Here is an 18613-nt window from a genome sequence, read left to right on the forward strand (position 1 = left end):
AGTAGTTTGAGAGGTGAGGTGACTTTCCCGGGTCCTCACAGATACTAAATGATGCATCCTTCATTTGAATCTGGCTCCTCAGCAACTCCTGCCAGATGGGCAAGTCCATTCCCTGTGTGGATGTTGTTTTCTCGCCTCTACAGTGAGAAGTTTGAAAGAGACGATCAGGAAGGTCTCTTCTTACATGGCATGACTGTGGGTTCCCAAGAGTGTGAATATGGAAAAGCTGGCTAAGGAAACGGAGGCAGAGCTCTGGAATGGAAGGCTAGAGAGAGAGCTGCAGAACAGCTTGTGTGGCCGGGCTGGAAAGAAGGTCTTGGAGGCTGCAGAGTGGACCGGGTCCGGCTTTCGATAGGAACCTTCTGGATGGGGGTGGTTTGACAGGCTATGAGGTGGGACTTCTTATTTGGGCCCAAATGAGGTCCCCACAAAATGTCGGGTAAAGTGTGATAGATGCTGGAAAGATCCCGTCAATCAGCATGAGTTAGCAGAAAACAGGTTCAGGGTTGGTGCAGGTCAGGCATATAAATCTGCTTAAAATGGGTAATGATTTACATAGCCAGGAGTGGCAGAGAGTAGCAAATATTTTAAAGCAGTGAAGGACTGAAGGAAGCTCTTTTTTGCCGCCTAGATCCCAAGTGATTATTCCAATCTCCCGAATACGAGTTTCCTTAGCGGTGTTCATTTAATAAAAGAAGTTAAAGCTTCCGTTTTTCTCCCTTCACCTTCCTTTATCTGTTTGTATAATATACACTTGAATAACAAATGTAACTTAATTTCTGACAGTTGGTTTGTTTTGTTTTTAATTTTTCAAAAAAGAGGTACAGATGTGGGGGCTACAGAATCAAAGAAGGAGGTCTGCGAGCTGAGGCCGGGGGGCCTCCGAGGGCAGGAGCCAAGGTTTGCAAGGCAGCTTGGGCAGAGCAGTTAGGAAGGCCCAGCACCGCAGCCCTCAGTTCTCTCTTCAGCCATAACCCTGCCAAGGTCAAGTTACTCCAAGTTCTCTGGCATCACCTTCAGTTACAGAAACACATCAGTTCTTGATTCCTTCAGTGAATAACTTACCAAGAGCTTACTCTGTACCTTGTTTGCAAATTCCAGGGCAAACCCTTGTTTGGGTGGAGGCTTTCTTTTGCCCACTTAGAAATGGGCATCAGCCACCCTCAATGCTAGGATCACAGCAGTGAGGGAGAGGTGGTCCTGACTTCAGGGGGCTCAGGGTCTGCTGGGGGAAAGATTGTCTAATATGTGACAGCTCTCAGCGTTTCTGCGAGGAGCCCTGAGGGCCAGGAGTGCCCAGTACCACTTGGTGAATGCTCCAGGTGGGTGCTGAGGGTGAGCCTAGGCAGTTGTCAGTTGTGAACAGGACAGGTGGAAGATTCCAGAGAGAGGGAACAATTTAGAGATAAGTATAAGCAGTGTATGAGCTCCATCAACATTCTAAAGCATGTAGCAGAACTACTTGAGCTAGGTTGAGTGGTACCAGATTAAAGCCGCTATCCATTCTTAAATATGCGTTGGATTCTATTTTACATCCAGTTGCGAAAAACTGCAGCCTGCATTGACAGAGGAAAGAATGCAGGCCCAGAGAGGTCAGAGGACTCTCCAAGGTCATGCACTTAGAATGGCCACGCTGCCCAGGACCCTTTCCACCACACCCCTACCGCTTCTCCCTGACTGACAGCTGAGGTTAGGTTATTTGCTTGGTTCTGTTTCGCAGGGGTTTTGTCTCTCCAGCAGCATCCTGCTGTGATCCCAAACCCGGCCACTGCCCTCAGGAAGCAACCAGGCTGACCTTCCCCCTCCTTGGTGTCAGCATGGCCCTCAGTCAGGCCCTGAGTGCATGGCTGGACTAATGCCAGCACGCTTGATGCCCCTCTTGGCCTGGCACAAGCACTCCTTCCTGGCAGAGTTCGCCCAGCCTAATTGCCTGTTTTGTATCCCAGCTGCCTGACATATGCCAAGCTCATGTGTTGACTCACTGGTGTCAGAGACAACTACACTCAGGATTTCATATTGGCTTTGGTGAGCTCCAGCAAGCAAATGGGGGCTGCATTGCATGCATTTCTGAAACCCCCAGCACCTAACACAGTGCCTAGCGTTTAGTAGGTACCCAGTTGTTGTTTTCTTATGACGTTAAAGTGAATTTTAGTGACTACAGATATGTAACAGTAGTAAGAATAAGGACCTAGAAGTTAGAAGTCCTAGCTTTGAGTGTCAGCTCAGCCAATTGAGTTCTTTGCTGTCTGACCTTGGAGCAAGTCTTTTCTCTCTGAGTTTCAGTGACTTGCTCATTTTTTACCTAACAAAGTCTCAGGGAGCAATATCCCATGCTTACTGTAGCCACCGGAGATGCAGTCCCACCCTCCTCTAGCTCACAGGTAAGTATGTACGAGAGCTATGTAAATGTGAATCCTATATAACAAAAGCTGATATGCTCAGTGTCCATTCATCCGGTCAGTCATTCAACCAATCAAAGCATAATATGCTAATGATATGCTAAGGCTGCTCAACCACTCACTATGACATGCACTAACCACCAAGGGGCCGATAGTCAACCAGTCGACCAGTCGCTATGATGTGCACTGACCACCAGGGGGCAGACACTCCTACCAGTAGGTTAGCTTGCTGCTGGGGTCTGGCCAATCGGGACTGAGCAAGACGGGCCAGACACGCCCTGGAGCCCTCCTGCAGTCCCTCCCTAGCTGGCCAACCTCCCGCGTCCCTCCCCGGCCCGGTGGTGCACCAGTGGGGTCCCTCAGCCTGGCCTGCACCCTCTCACAATCCGGGCTGAGGGGACGCCCCACAAGTGCATGAATTTTGTGCACCGGGCTTCTACTGATATAATATGACAGTCACAGTTATGGAGAGATACCTGGAATATTTAGAGGACCTGGAAGGTTTAGAGGAGGTGTGATAAATTATGCCAGAAAAAAATGGTAATAGCCTCACTGAGGTGATGACAGCTTAATGGGGTCTCTGAGGATGAGTAGAAAATAACACCCCAAAACTCCATTATGCCAAGACAGCGACCAAGGGAAAGCAAAACACATAAAATATAGGCCAGATAATAAGAAGATCATATGAGCCAGCTAGGAAGCCAAGTTGGCGACTATGATTTGTACCCTGTATTAGTGATTTCTCGCCAAGGTCGTCTTCCATTGTGGAATGTCATGGTCAAAGCAGCAACTATTTCTTAGCCACATTGTCCCTTTGTGTAGGGTTTGTGTTCTAGAGGAGTACAGAAGCCTGCTCATACAAGCTCAGGAGAACTGACTTATGAGGAATTTTGCAAGCTATAGTTTTTTTGTATTGATTTTTTTAAGAGAGAGAGGGAGAGAGAAACATCAATGTGAAAATGAAACATCAATCAGGTACCTCCTTCACAACCCCCTACCAGGGATCAAGCCCAAAACCCAGGCATATGCCCTGACTGGAAATCGAGCCAACAACCTTTCAGTGCACAGAACAATGCCCAACCAACTGAACCACACTGGTCAGGGCTATAAGCTAGTTTTTAAACACAAATATTATTAAAAACTAAATTATATAAAATTAAACTTGAAGAAATTATATTTTTAGAAGGTAATAAATAATCAAAACTTATCACTTTCTAGTTATTTTACTGTATTTTTGCTCTGGAGTTTATTTAGGTCGACTAGTATTGTATCTCTGTGGTGGAAATACTATATGATGGTATATTACTGTGCATCTCTTCCCAGCTCTGGGTTCAGTGACATCTCATGGGTAGTTGAAATCAGCCATCATGGAAGTATTTACACCACAGATACAGGCAAATGCTACAAATTAAAGGTATTTTTCTTTCAAAAGTCAATTGTTCAATGTTTGGCAGTACACCACTGGTGGTATCCATTAAATAAATGGACGAAGAAAAAAAAAAAGCATTTGGAAGCCCAACACCCAAGTCTTTTCAAACCTCCCTGAACAAAAACATGTGGCAGGAGACACATTTTAGAGGCCTCCACAGAGCAGACTTCCCCATCCCCTTTGTTCCAGGGAAGGCTTTATGTTACCCTGGATTTTCTTGACAACTGAAAATCATGGTCAACAGGAGGATGGAAGTGTTTTTCTCCAGGACTTCATTCCTGAGCCAAATGCCTGTTTTAGCAAGAGGTCTCTGTGGCCTACAGGGGCACAGGGAGTCAACTTAATCTTGTCCAGAATCCAAAGCCATCCACAGGAGCCTGGGCTAAAATGACATCTGCTCTGGTTTGCTAAAGTGGAGGTCACAGGAAAGCCAAATGGTGCTCATTTCATGTTTCCCAATTATCAAGGGATCCCCAAAGAAAGATAAATCAGAGGAGGCCGGCCCACATGTGTCCAAGGGGTAGCAATCAGGGCAGCCCCCAAAGGAAACCATTTCCAGAGGGCTGGTTATTGTCCAGGCAGAACCTGAAGACACACATGTCAGGAGAAGGCTCCATAGGGGCCAGCACCAGGGGGTGGGATCTGTTAGTAATCCTCTATCTAGAAGGACCAAGTTCCAGCAGTAAGAAATTCAATTTTCCCCCATTAAAGAAAGCATCTCTCAGCACCAGCTGAATACAATTAATGGAATAAATCTCCCATTAGCGGAGAGATAATTTTGCGTAAACATATCAGGAGACCTTCAGAGCAGGACTGAGAGTCTTTGCTGAGCCTTGCCCGCTTAACTTGTTTGCCTTGTAATTGCATTTAGACCAAGGGCCTCGGAAGGAAACCACTGACTGAATTAGCATTAACCAGATTGTGTGTCGGGAGGTGAGGTGGGGTGGGATGGGTGGGGGCAGGGAGTGTGATGCATTGTGGGTAGTTGTTCTTGCTGTTCTTGCCTTCAGAAAGGACAAGCTGACACCAGTGAGACCAGCTGCTTACAAGCCTGGTGTTAATTGCTTTTCTCATCCAACAGAGAAAAGTTTATCACTCTAGAAGGTAGAGATGTAAGCACCTAATAAAGCAGAGGCTGAGTTTGAGAGTTTTTTTATAAATGCCCCCAGACCTCATCCGTGGCTCTTCCCTAGACCAGAAACAAAGGCTTCTGGACCGAGGCAAAATGGAGAAAGTTGTGTGTACAATAAACACTTGCCTCTGATTTGTCAATGAGGGCTGCTCCCTCGCCCCCCAGTGCCCTGATCCCTTATTACATTGACCCTAGTGCTCACCTTCATTTCTACCCATTGCCCGTAGTAAACAGACTGCTCTAAAGTTGGGCCCAGAGTTGTGAGGCCTGGATTCAAGGCCTAGCTCTGCCACCTTTTCTCTGTGTGGCTTGGGGCAAATAACATAACCTCATGGACCCCAGTTTCCTCTCATTCAGTGATTTTCCAACTGGCTTTTCTCTGGCTTCTGCAGGGACTAAGACTCCACAGAGTTGCCTTCAGAATCAACCCAAGAGAAAAGGGGGCCCCCACCTAGCAGATCTTGCTTGTATTTGTTTTTCACTTTGGGGTCCTTTTAAAATGTCATCTGCTTAAAAGGCTTTGTTTCTGAAACATTAGGAAAAACACCATCATTCTTGATCATCTCTAATTGTCCCACCAATTTACTCAAACCACCTTTTTTGAAAAACAACAATGACCTAATACTTGTTAGGCATTTCCAGGCCTTGCAGAGAGAGAGAAATAGACCCTGATCCTACCCTCAAGGAGCTCATGACCTAGTGGAGAAGAGAAACATGTATGGTGGGGGTACGGTCTCAAGGTGTTGAGTCAGGTTTTAGAAGAGAGTGACTAGTTCTAATTAGGGCCATCAAGAAAGGCTTCAGGGAAGAGGCGTCATTGGAAGCTGGGTCTTAAAGGAGAACGAACAGTGATAGAGGGTGCAGGAATTACATTTGAGGCAGATGGAAGAACATTGCACAAACACAGGCTTTAACCAAATTTGCCTGGCGAGTTTGAGGGAAGCAGATGGTTAGTTGTCTGGAATATAGAGGGCAAGTGGGGCGGGGGATATTGGGAGAGGTCACAGGTTTCAGAACCCACTCCAGGGAGACAATGCCAACATCTGCCCTTCTCCTGTCTGCAATGCCAGATAAGAAGTGCCCTCTATTCTGTTCTCTTTCTCGTACATCCACTTCCAGTGAGACTATTAGAGGCAATAATAACCACTGCCATTGGTGGAGCTTACTCTGCACCAGGGTGAAAAAAACAGATTCAAAGAGCTGTCACATATTGTGCAGGTTTAGAGAGTTGGAAAGTGGCAAAAGCTGGGGTTGAACCCAAGTCACAGGACTCCAGATTCACATGCATAACTACACTGTATAGCCCTCTCGAAATCAGCTTTAGCTCCTTACAGTATAAGGTAGTATCCTTAGAAAAGGACCTCTGAGTGAGATATCTGAAAACATCTCCCAATAATAATTCTTCTTTTAAATGAATGTACTTATTTATTGAGTTTAGAGAGTGGGGGGAAGGGAGAGAGAAACATCGATTTGTGGTTCCACTTATCCATGCACCCATTGCTTGCCTCCTTCATATGCCCTGACCAGGGATTGAACCTGCAACCTTGGCACATCAGGATGATGCTCCAACTAACCGAGCTGCCTGGACAGTGTCCAATAATAATTCTTTAGGGGACACTTTGATGCCTTACAATGAGGCAGTATAAAAAAAAGAAAAGAATGTTATTATTCATCTGGAGTAAACACCATGAGCCCCAGAGTAGCAGGACTGTCTGAGCGACCTGCCTTCTGTCTTCTGACCTCCTGGGGCTCCCTGCCAGCCAGGGTTCTGTGCATGAGTAGTGGATCATGTTATTTACTCTTCTCTACCCACAGGCACGCATGTGTCATTCGTGGTCAAGTGATGACATCAGATGGGACCCCGCTGGTTGGTGTGAACATCAGTTTCGTCAATAACCCTCTCTTTGGATACACGATCAGCAGGCAAGATGGCAGGTAAGAGGCCTTTTGTTGACCAGGGTTAGTGAAGGCCCTGCTCTCGTGGTCTTGCCACAGAACTGCTGTTGGAATGGCAACACGGAAAGACGATGGAATTTGGGTTCAGAGGACCTGAATTCAGATGCCGAGTTCTGCAACTCACTACCTGTGTGACCTGGTATCTCCCTCTGGCCTAAGTCCCTTTGGCTAAAAATTAAGCAGTTTGTTCTCATTTGGTTCTCACAGTAAACCTAGGGTACCTTAAATATAGTCTCCTGCTTCATGACTTAGGATATAAAACACTGCCTCATGGACCACTGTCTACAGACCAGACAACTACAGAACTCTTACCATTTCTGCTGTGTTTTCCGTCTGCAACCACCTAGGTCTGTGGAAACCACTGAGTGAGGACAGAACTCTGACCTTGGGTCCCTGGGAGAACCATCAGCAGAATGGAGTAAAGTCTTTTTTTAATCATTTTTCACTCCCATTTGCTAGCTATGTGTTCTTAGACAAATCTCCTCACCATTCTGGGCCTCAACTTCTTTGTCTGTTAAATGGCCCTACCACTATTTAGCTCATAAATTGGTTGTAAGGATTAGATTCTATGGTGGATGGGGAAGCACCTGGAACATAGCAGGTGTCTGATCAATCTTAGCTCTCTGCCCCACTCTGGCTCATTGCTGTATTTCCAGGGTCTGGCACATGGTAAGTAGGCAATAAGTATTAGCTGTTTATTAAATTTACAAGTTATTAAATGATGAGAATGTAATGGTTACAGTACGAACAATGAGAACGTTTTAGAGAAAAGGGGAGGGGAAGGAGGAAAGTGGAATATTTAGGCTGTCGGTGGTGACGAGTCCTCTATTTTTAATAAAATCAGGTGGTGGCAGTCCATCTGGCTAAGTGTGGGCCCATAAGGTTGATTTTCACTCTGGGTTGGAAATGATGCTGCAGCCTGATTGATTTTAGCACCTCTTTAATCCAATATCAGATGTGAACATGTCCCGGCCGAGGTGATAATGAAGCAGAGGCTCATCTGTTTGTAGACATGTGTGCCTCTTAACGGGTTGGCAGGCTTGACACAGGGAGCCCTCCCCTTTCCTCTCACTCCCTGGGAATGGGAAAAGGCCCAGCTGGAAGAGGTTGGTGGCCAGTCACCACGGGTAACCTGGCCAGGCCAGACCATGGCTCCCCGCCCTGCACACGTTCCATCCCAGCAAGGACCTCAGCACAGACTTCCCCTACAGCATGGAGGAATCTCTCTCTTCATGCTCTGTCTGCACTACCTTCTAGCTCAGGGCTGCCTGCTTTATGGAAACAGCAGATGCCAGCATCGTAGGCAACAGATATTCTGACTACTGACTACATTATTACCTGCTATGAAGCAGTCATCAAAAAGGAGCCATAGGGACTGCTCTTTTTTATCCTGAAATTTGACCATCATTCATATGAGATGGCAAATGGTCAGTCCTTTGCCCTGTGCTTGGTAAGGGTGGGTCCATAAAACATACGTTTGGTGGCCCTTGGAAAAAGCTCACTCTAGTGCCTCCAGGCTGTGATCCCTCCTGTTTGTGCTCTCCCTGCAATCTCTACTGCCCCTTGAGAACAGGGGGTCCTAAGAGGTAAGCATCAGCCATTTTTCCCATATCAGCCTGCTAAATTACAGTAGCCCGAGTTGCAACAACTGATAGCTTGGGTTTCAGAGTAGTTTTTACCAGTGCATTATGGGGCTTAAATTTTCTTCCCAACTTAGACCCTCATAATGTATGGGAAAGTCACTGCCTATTCTCTAAGTGTCTGAAGATCTCTGTTTGTTGTATGTGAATGGGTAGCATTTGCCCATGTTCCTCCCCCTCTTCCCTGCCTCCCTTTCTTTCTTACCTCTCAGACCCCAGGAGGAACTCTAAGGCTAGAGATATAGTTGGAGATGACAGTGTACATATGCAATTCCAGAGACCAAGCCTAACTCATCTTTGTAACCTTCATACTCAAGGCAAGCCCTCATCCAGCCCACACATGCACAAATGCACACATATACATACACTCTCATACACACACTCCACACTGAAATGTGAAACCTCCAGTCTTAACAAGAATTCATAAACAGAAAACAGTACCAGAGAAGTTAGCCAAAAAGATCATTAAAAAGATGGAAAATACCAGTCATGAAGAAAAATTTCAAAAGAGTAGCTGACAAGAGAAGCAGTTCAAGCTCGTTGAATTGAAAAATGGGATTTATACAGAGCATGAGGCCCAGGGAATGGGGCCTGTGCGTTTCCCATCCATTATCCCATCTATCTAATTAAAAACTCTGCCAAGTGATTATGATCATTAACTTCATTTTACATGAAGAGATTGAAGCTCAGACAGGTGACATAACTCACCTATGGAGTGAGCAGCAGAGCTTGGACTGGCCCAAAGCTGCGTGGGCTTCTCCTGAAAACCCGGCCTCCCTTTGGTGTCAGGTTCAAATCCATGTCCTCTAGAAGGTTTCCCTCTGGAGACCTGGCTCTTGGCAAGAGCTCATTCCACCAAGCTCTTGGCAAGACCAGTTGCCCCCAGCTTGCTCACAGCCACGAGAATGTCTTTTCATGTTTGTCTTCACTCCCTCCCCCCGATCATCCTCTCATGAAGGGAGCTTGTAAGTCAGGCCAAAATTCTGTTTGGTGGTTAAAAACTGTTCTGTCCAAGTACAGATGCTGTTCAGTCCGGGTGCTCCCCCAACCATTGACATTCTGCTATAGAGCCAAACCCGGAGCCTTAGTTCAAAACAAGCCCCTTCTCTGGTCTTTCTCTTTCATGACTTATCAAAGCAGGGTGGTGCCCAACTATCTTTACCAAGGTGTGGGCCTAGGATGGCTGAGTGGGAAACAGGCAAAGTGGGTGAGAAGCTTTTCTGGGGGACCCGAATCCAGAGGGTGTCACCTACCAAGATTTGGCACCAGGACAGAACATTCCATGAAAAATCTTTCCCTGCTTCTAGAGGAGGGAAGAGCAAGCTAGAACAATGAAGCCAATCCCACAAGGTACATTTACCAGGGGTAAAGGAGAGGTCCTGCACTGGGGTCTCTAAAACCCACTGCACAGGTCAACATTGGGTTGAGTTACAATAACAGCTAAAGTAAGGAGGAACTTAGGGTGTTTGGTGGACAGTCAGTTCAGAAGACGTTGACAGTATCACTCATGCATTCATTCTCTAAACTGCAATCACCAAGCACTGAGCTAGGTTCCAGAAAGACTGAGATGAATCAGTGCCCTGGGCCAGAGAGTTCAAGTTGTGATACCAGGACAGCATGATGCAGCCCGTAAGGAGGAGTGCACGTGGTGCAATGGGAGCCCAGGGCAGGGATCCAGAATGCTGAGTGGGTAAGGAGTAAGCAGGAGTTCTCCTTCTAAAAAAAAACAAGATGAGGGCAAGCCTTAGAAATGCATCCTAAAGGTAATAGCACAAAGGACTCTGTCCAAAAAGACACCCCAGCCTGGAGGTGGCAGGTAGACAGAATCACTGTTCCCAACTCCTGAAGGATGGTCAAAGGCAGAAGGGACAGACTAGTTTTAAGTCACCTCAGCAGGTAGAATAAGGACCAGGAAATAAGGAGTTATAAGGAGAGGGACCCAGACTTGATTTAAAAAAAAAAAATCGTTGACAATCAGAACTAGCTAGAGATCAGATAGTCCTCCTGTGACTATAGCAAGCTCCTTATCACTGGAACTGTGCAGGTAGGAACCTAATGCCTCCCCAATGGTGAGTTTGTAGAAGAAACTGTCATCAGATTGGGAGAGGGCAATGACTGAAAGCTCTCAGGGGACGCTGTCATGGAGATCTCATCTCAGCTGGGAGGCTGGGACTCAGTCTTCTGGTTCCCCATTCACTTCTGGTGTACTATGATTCTAACTGTGCGTCTCAAGATTGCTTAGCTCTTTTGTGATTCCCAAAGGCCTGTGCTGAATAATGTATCATAATCAGAACTAAAGCTGATGTAGAGTCATAGAATCTTAGTGACCTAAGAAGAGTCCATTTGAACCTTTACATTCTATAGATGAGAGAATTGAGTATCAGAGAGGCTAAGTGACCTGCCCAAGATCACACAGTAGTTCAGGGCAGAGGCAGAACTAGGCTTAGGGTTCCTCATGCAGGGCAGGGCTTGTTCCACTTTATTCTGCTGACTTTTCACTGAGCATCAGCTCAAGAGCCCTACGTACTAGGAGCACCACAGCACAGGCTCAGCCACTGCCCAAGTGTCTTGGCAAACACTACCATTGCAGTAGTGTTTAATTTGGCTTTGACAAATTCTCTTTTTTAAAAATACTTTGTGGAGTATCTGTTTCTGTTTGTGTCTGCACTGAAGCCTTTTAGGTTTTAAAGTCTCCTCAACAAGTGCTCAGACACTTTGGTGTAATTTTTTCTCCTTTCTCCATTTTTTTTCCTCCTCCTGCTCATCTTCCTCCTCCTCATCATCATCATCTCCTGTTTCCTGCTTCTCCTGCTCCCCCCTCTTCTCTTTTTCTCAACCCCCCGCCTCCCAAACAGCTTTGACTTGGTCACAAATGGCGGCATCTCCATCATCCTGCGGTTCGAGCGGGCACCTTTCATCACCCAGGAGCATACCCTCTGGCTGCCTTGGGACCGCTTCTTTGTCATGGAGACCATCATCATGCGCCATGAAGAGAATGAGATCCCCAGCTGCGACCTGAGCAACTTCGCCCGCCCCAACCCTATTGTGTCTCCATCCCCACTGACATCCTTTGCCAGCTCCTGTGCAGAGAAAGGCCCCATCGTTCCGGAAATTCAGGTACCCAGCTTCCCTAACGGCATTTCTCCAGGCCTTTATTTTATTTGGGGAGTGGAGGAGGAAAGAGAAAGAGAGACCCCGTCAGCCCACCATGCAGAATCCAACTGCCTGGCACCCTCCATCCTATAAAAAGCCCCTACTCCTCTTCCACTCTGCCATCCAGTTCGCTTCCACTTTCCTTTCCCCCAAGCCCCAGCATCCCCCCGCTTCTCATTATTTCTATTAAAAATATCTATGGTGATAGGTTCTACCAAGTGAAGTGAGACAGAGGGATCCCCAACAGTGAGCCTCATAATAAAGATGAAATGAGAAAATATCAATGAGGTGCCTAGCACAATGTCTGGCACCTACTAAGTGCTCAATAAATTTTAACCATTATTATTATTAAGATTATTTTACATGCTCTGCCTTCTTGCCAATTAAGGATTGCTTTGGCTCAAAACTATATGTGCAAGTGCTTTCCTTAATTATCATTAAAATGAAGTAATTTGGAAAGATGCATTTTAATCTAATAGAAATCAAGATAGATTCTCTGCCCAACAAAGATGTGTAGGGTTGAATTTTTTCCGCCATCCCCACCCAGTTTCTTATGAGAGAAACAAGGCCTGGAGAGGAGGAGATTTGGGCCAGGGGGGTGCGGGCGGGGGGGGGGGGGATTGGGCGGGGAGAAGCCCCGTGTTCCTGCCTGCCTAATGAGAGCTCTGGCTACGTGCATGTTCGTGGGTTGCCAGTGCTGATGGAGTGGAAGGTTGTTACATTTTTTTGTATGTATATTTCATGCCTGGCTGGGCAAACACATCTCTGTGTGTGTGTGTCCTGTTGAGTGGCTTCAGATGCTGCCCACAAGAAGAAAATACAGCCGTTTGGAAATTCTCATTGCACCCCGAGGTTGAAGCCTCAGTCCTTTTCAGAGATTCAGCGCTTGTCTCCTGTCTCAACTACCAGCTGACCTTTCTTAGGAAATGGCTGTCAGTGGAGACAAGGCTTGCTGGAGCGGAGTAATTTGTTGCTCAGCCCCAGTTCCGCTCCAGCTAGACATTTCCCCAGGAGCAGGGACTTTGGAACAAAAGAGGTGAAAGGTCCCACCCTTCTTACAAGGCTCCCTGCGCTGGGTCTCTCGGAGCCCCGCTGGGTCACAAACCTTACACCTTGCTTATTATCAGGTTGATGACATACATGAAAACAAACTCTTGGTTTTTCCTAGTCCATCACTGGGGAGGCTTCGCAAGGACTGGGAGATGTAAATTTTAAAGGGTATGTTACAGAAAGTAAATATTTGTGAGAGCATCGGGATGGCCCTTGAACCCTGCCTGTGATCCCCTGGGGTATGGAGCCCACTTTGACTAGAATTGTAAGCTGAAATGTAGGAAGAGTGCTTTCGGTTTAGGCCCAATCCCTAAAATTTTGTGTAGTCGGGAGAATGGGGTGCGGGTGGGGGTTCACACCCCTATATGAAATGGACAGAAAGAGTTTCTTTGTGAAGGCCCAGTTGAACACAGGAGTGGAATATTCATTGTCCTTTTAATGGCTATGTTAGCCTCGATTGATTTAATGTCCCCTTCCTGAAATAGCCCAGAGCATCAAGCTGATAAAAGTGCTCTGCTTTTGCCATGCTCCTGAAAATCCCGGCATTCATTTCAACTTTGCGCTGTGGATCTGAGCCCATCACACCTGTTGAGCCACTCTGTTCATCCAGCACAGCGCTGGAGCAGGCAGCGCCATGCAGCCATTTCGACCTCTTTCTGTGGATGAGCTGGGGCATCCGATGGTCTTAGGCTCTACAGCAGCGGTTCTCAACCTGTGGGTCACGGTTGAGACCGCTAGCAGGGTCGCCTAAGACCATCGGAAAACACAGATATTTATATTATGATTCATTAACAGTAGCAAAATTATAATTATGAAGTAGCAACGAAAATAATTCTATGGTTGGGGGTCACCACAACATGAGGAACTGTATTAAAGGGTCACAGCATTAGAAAGGTTGAGAACCATTGATCTTATGAGTTCCTCACATGCAGTGAGCTGAGCATCGTCATCCTTGTTGAATGGAGGAGGAAGCTGGAGTTCAGTGAGGCAGAGCTGTGCCCTGTGAGAGCCAACCCTGCAAACCAGGGTCTTCTTTCCCTCCTCCACCTTCTCCTTCTCTTCCCTTTCCCCTTCTTCCTCCCACTCCTCTTCGAACTCTGCTTTCCACTCTTCTTTCTTCTCTCCCTTCTAGTTCCTGCTCCTCCTCTTCCCTCCTCCCCTCCTTCCTCTCTGCTCTCCCCTTTGCTTCTTGAACAAGAGTACAAGGGGCATGGCCATCTTCCCTGCACCAGTGACCCCATGACCGTCACTCGCTGTGATCTGTCTCTCTAGGCCTTGCAAGAGGAAATCGCCATCTCCGGCGGCAAGATGAGGCTGAGTTACTTGAGCAGCCGTACGCCAGGCTACAAGTCTGTCCTGAGGGTCAGCCTCACCCATCCGACCATCCCCTTCAACCTCATGAAGGTGCACCTCATGGTGGCGGTGGAGGGCCGCCTCTTCAGGAAGTGGTTTGCCGCGGCCCCAGACTTGTCCTACTATTTCATCTGGGACAAGACGGATGTCTACAACCAGAAGGTGTTTGGGCTCTCGGAAGCCTTCGGTAAGTCTCCCAACCACAGGACGCAACACCATCCTCAGAGAGACAAGAGACTTGGGGGGACGCGGTCCTTTTTCTTCTTACTCCTTTCCTCTTCTCAGAAGTACCGGAGGCTTAGTTGACCATCAAGACCTTTCAGTGACCCTCCCTGACCTAAAAGAATGTACTCAAAGACCTGACTGTGGAAAACTTGACCACTAAAAAAAAAAGAATTACAAAACCAAAAAGGCTCTTGAGAAAACACTGTGGTGCTTTGTGATGGGTAAAAGAGGTTTCGTGCCACCAAGATAGAGCCGTGTGGACATTGCCGTGGCCCCCACAGCCATCAGGCCTGAAATAGCCCATTAAAAATATGGCTGTCTTGCCCTGGCTGGTGTTCCATGGTTAGAGTGCCAGCCTGGGCACCAGAGAGTTGTGGGTTCAATTCCCAATCAAGAGCATATACCTGGGTTGCAGGTTTGATTCCGGACCCTGGTCGAGGTGTGTGTGGGAGGCAACCAATCAATGTGTCTCTCTCACATCGATGTTTCTCTCTTTCTCTCCCACTCCCTCCCTTCCTTTCACTCTCTCTTAAAAAAAAAAATCAATGGGGAAAGCAACCTGGGGTGAGAATTAACATATATATGGATATGTGTGTGTGTGTGTGTGTGTGTGTGTGTGTGTGTGTGTGTGTGTAGCTCATGGGTCTCTCCAGTTTCATTGAGAAGTAAGATTCTTCATTCCTCAGAAAGGCTTTGTGGCCTCTTTACCTCTTTTCCAATCACAGAGGTTTTCTCTTCATTGTTGTTATTGCTGTCATTTTTTTAAAAATGAAGCAGAAGGTGACTCACCTGTCCTGGAGTCCCAGCCCCACCCAGACCTTGGGCTTCTGGGGGCTGGGTGTGCTTTCCAATTAGAGCTGGACCCCAGGATTGGTTCAGAGCTGGACTGTTGGCAGTTCTAACCCTTGAGAGCTAATCCTACAAGCACTTAGAGCAGCAATTATTCAACCGGTGTGCCATGGAATTTTTAAAATATGCAATACTGACTAGTCAGGAGCACTAACCTCTTTTTCTTTAGATTGTCAAATTAAAAAGTGACAACAGCCAACACAACAATAGCCATCTGGTGTGAATGAATCAAAGTTATACCTATATATTTTGTCAGATCAGCGAAAATATTTTTTGGTGTACAGAATTTTTATAATTATTTTATGTACGCCATGAGATGAAAGAGATTAAAAATCACTGACTTAGAGTAATAACCCAGGAAAAAATCCTTCTCATCTAGAACACTACTCCAATTTCAGATTTGGTAAAGGCAGAATGAGGATGCAGAGAAGGAATAATGCTGGAGAGAGAAAGAGAGAGAGAGAGAGAGAGAGAGAGAGAGAGAGAGAGAGAGAGAGAGAGAGGGAAGGAAGGAAGGAAGGAAATAAGAGAATATCTGTTGAGCATCTACTCTGGGCAATGTGCTCCCCTGTACAATGGTATCTCAGTTAATCCTCACACCCCACCCCACCCCAAAACCCCGTGAGTCAAATTGTCCCCACATTCTTCATGAGGAAGCTGAAGCCCAGAACGGTGAAGTGACTTCCCAAGGAAGGAAGGGAGTTGGATTTATCCCAGGTCTTTCCTATAGTTTTGCATCCTACCCTACCCCACAAGGAAACAAAGACTCCCTCTCTCACTGTTCACAATCCCGTCTGTGAAGAAGACTACCTCTGTGGCTCTTCAGAAGCAATGAAGCCTTACAACCTCCTCAGATGAAATGAGCCCACTCAGTGCCCAACTACTAGTTAAAAAGGGAAGTGTCTGCACAGGGAGACCTCAAGGACTGAGGTTCACTCTCCTGACCTGACCTCCAGTAGGAGGCATTATGCCTGCGTAAGGGACTCAAGGTCATTTTCCAGCCATATGCCCCTCCTGCAATAGATGGCCAGCCATCCTTTAGGTTCGTAAAAGAAACTCTAAGGGGCTGCCCAATTGTTAACTCCTGTCTTGCGCATGTGGTAGGATATTGTCCACTGGAAAATTGTGTCTGCCCAAAAATGTACTTGGAAGAAATGGCATTCCCACCTCGACCAGTTCCTTTCCATGGAGCAGTCATTGAGCTTTTCACAAACCCAGCTTTGGGGAGCCTGCCGTGGGGACCCTGCATCCCAGTGGCCGAAGGAGACCGTGACTTGTGAAACCCAGGGATTTTCAAGTTTTGAAACCTCAAAGCCATTTCCGGCTTTCAATGTACCCTAGCTTGGCTCCTAAATGAATTTCATAAATTCATTACAAATGATTTTGGGTTTTTCTTTATTAAAGTAATATTATTCACATTAATAAAAATTGGATAAGTAGACAAAATAGCAATAAAGTCATATGTTCTTCTAAGCAAATACAAAAATACAACCACTTGTTAACACTTAATTTTTTTTGATGTATGGTTTTTCTTAACACAGATGTAATGTGATATATAACTAGTTTTTTCAACTTAGCATTATTCTTGTGTCACCCATGGTCTTTATAACCCTAATTTCCAGGGGCTGCATAATATTCCTCCAGGGCACACACTTGGGTTTGCTCAACCTCTAGCCCCTTTTGAACCTTTAGATTACTTCCAGTTTTCCACTATTAAAAATAATGCCACAAAACAAACAAAACAAAAAAAGAAAAGAAAAATAATGCTACAGTGAAGATTTTTTTGTGCCTAAAGTGTTTTCAATACTAAAGAGTTTTCCCTGGAATCCATTTACCTGGGTCCTTTTAAAAAGTAGTTTGCCGAAACCGGTTTGGCTCAGTGGATAGAGCGTCGGCCTGTGGACTGAAAGGTCCCAGGTTCGATTCCGGTCAAGGGCATGTACCTTGGTTGCGGGCACATCCCCAGTAGGGGGTGTGCAGGAGGCAGCTGATCGATGTTTCTCTCTCATCGATGTTTCTAACTCTCTATCCCTCTCCCTTCCTCTCTGTAAAAAATCAATAAAATATAAAAAATAAAAATAAAAAAAAATAAAAAGTAGTTAATACATTTGTTTAATTTTTCCTAATAATATACGATCACTCCTCAAAAAAGGGATATTAAGACCCAGCATCCCTGTGTTAGTTCTGCATATAGATGTGGTTCTTCCACTTAGAAATGTGATCCTTTTTCCTTTTCTACAAAAGACTGGCAGGGGCCTTGCATGCAGATCTAAAGCCAAAGAAGAGGCCTTGCTCACTGTGCATTCTGTGCCTTTTGTTGTCTGCAGTCTCCGTGGGTTATGAGTACGAATCCTGCCCCGATCTGATCCTGTGGGAGAAAAGAACAGCAGTGCTGCAGGGCTATGAAATCGATGCTTCCAGGCTGGGAGGATGGAGCCTGGACAAACATCATGCCCTCAACATCCAAAGCGGTGAGTGGGTGCATAAAATCCCCAGAGCCCAGTCTTGGTGTGATGTCCTTCGTGCCCTGCGAGACAAAAAACACACACTTCAGATCCCACGGGCTCCTATGGGGTCCATCTGTCTGAAGGATTAGTCTGTGAGCGTTCCTGGGGTCCCTGCTCTGTGCTTGTCACTGCTGGGCTCAGGGGAAGCAGAATAGAAAGGCCTCAAGAATTTACTCTGGTCAGAGGCCAACACTTCCCAGGCAATTTCCATGCTGTGCCATGGACAGTGCCATCACAGAGGGAGCAAGGACACTGGGGCATAGAAGAGGGACACGTCACTCAGCTTCGTGGTTCGGCAACGTACGTCTTTGGAGAGAACTTCTGAACCGAGTCTCAGAGGGTCAGCAGGATTAGCCCTGTCTCAAGTAGGGAGAGGGCACAGGATGTGCCAAAGCACTGAAGCATGAAAGAAGAGTAATTGGCAAGGAGGATCACTGTGGTTTGAGCAAAGGGTGAAATGAAGGGAAGAGCAAAAGCCAAAGCTGGGGGCTTGGGCGGCTGAAGTTCATCCAGAGGCAAACGTCAAGTCTCTGAAGGGTGTGAAGCATCAGGTGCCACAGTCAGATCTGAATTTCCAGTAGCTCACTCTGTGTTCTGGGATGAGACCACTCACTAGGTAATGATGTCCTAATCCAGTGGTCGGCAAACTCATTAGTCAACAGAGCCAAATATCAACAGTACAACGATTGAAATTTCTTTTGAGAGCCAAATTTTTTAAACTGAAACTTCTTCTAATGCCACTTCTTCAAAATAGACTAGCCCAGGCCGTGCTATTTTGTGGAAGAGCCACACTCAAGGGTCCAAAGAGCTGCATGTGGCTCGCGAGCCGCAGTTTGCCGACCACGGTCCTAATCTGTAGATACCATGAATGCCTATCAAAGCCACCGTATGTTTTGGGGGGAAATTGACAAATTCCTTCT

General features: G+C 46.5%; 1 protein-coding gene across 4 annotated transcripts in view; it reads left to right on the forward strand.

The window, feature by feature from the left end:
* TENM4 (teneurin transmembrane protein 4) overlaps positions 1–18613 on the forward strand; it is a 377541-nt gene that overhangs the window by 300295 nt on the left and 58633 nt on the right. For all 4 annotated transcript variants that reach the window (XM_054725404.1, XM_054725405.1, XM_054725406.1 and 1 more), the window contains 4 exons: positions 6776–6895; positions 11412–11673; positions 14032–14299; positions 17514–17657. In XM_054725404.1, the coding sequence (XP_054581379.1) occupies positions 6776–6895; positions 11412–11673; positions 14032–14299; positions 17514–17657 (794 nt within the window). The remainder of the gene's footprint in view (positions 1–6775; positions 6896–11411; positions 11674–14031; positions 14300–17513; positions 17658–18613) is intronic.

Source organism: Eptesicus fuscus, chromosome 13 (genome assembly GCF_027574615.1).
Source record: "Eptesicus fuscus isolate TK198812 chromosome 13, DD_ASM_mEF_20220401, whole genome shotgun sequence".
Lineage (NCBI taxonomy): Eukaryota > Metazoa > Chordata > Mammalia > Chiroptera > Vespertilionidae > Eptesicus > Eptesicus fuscus.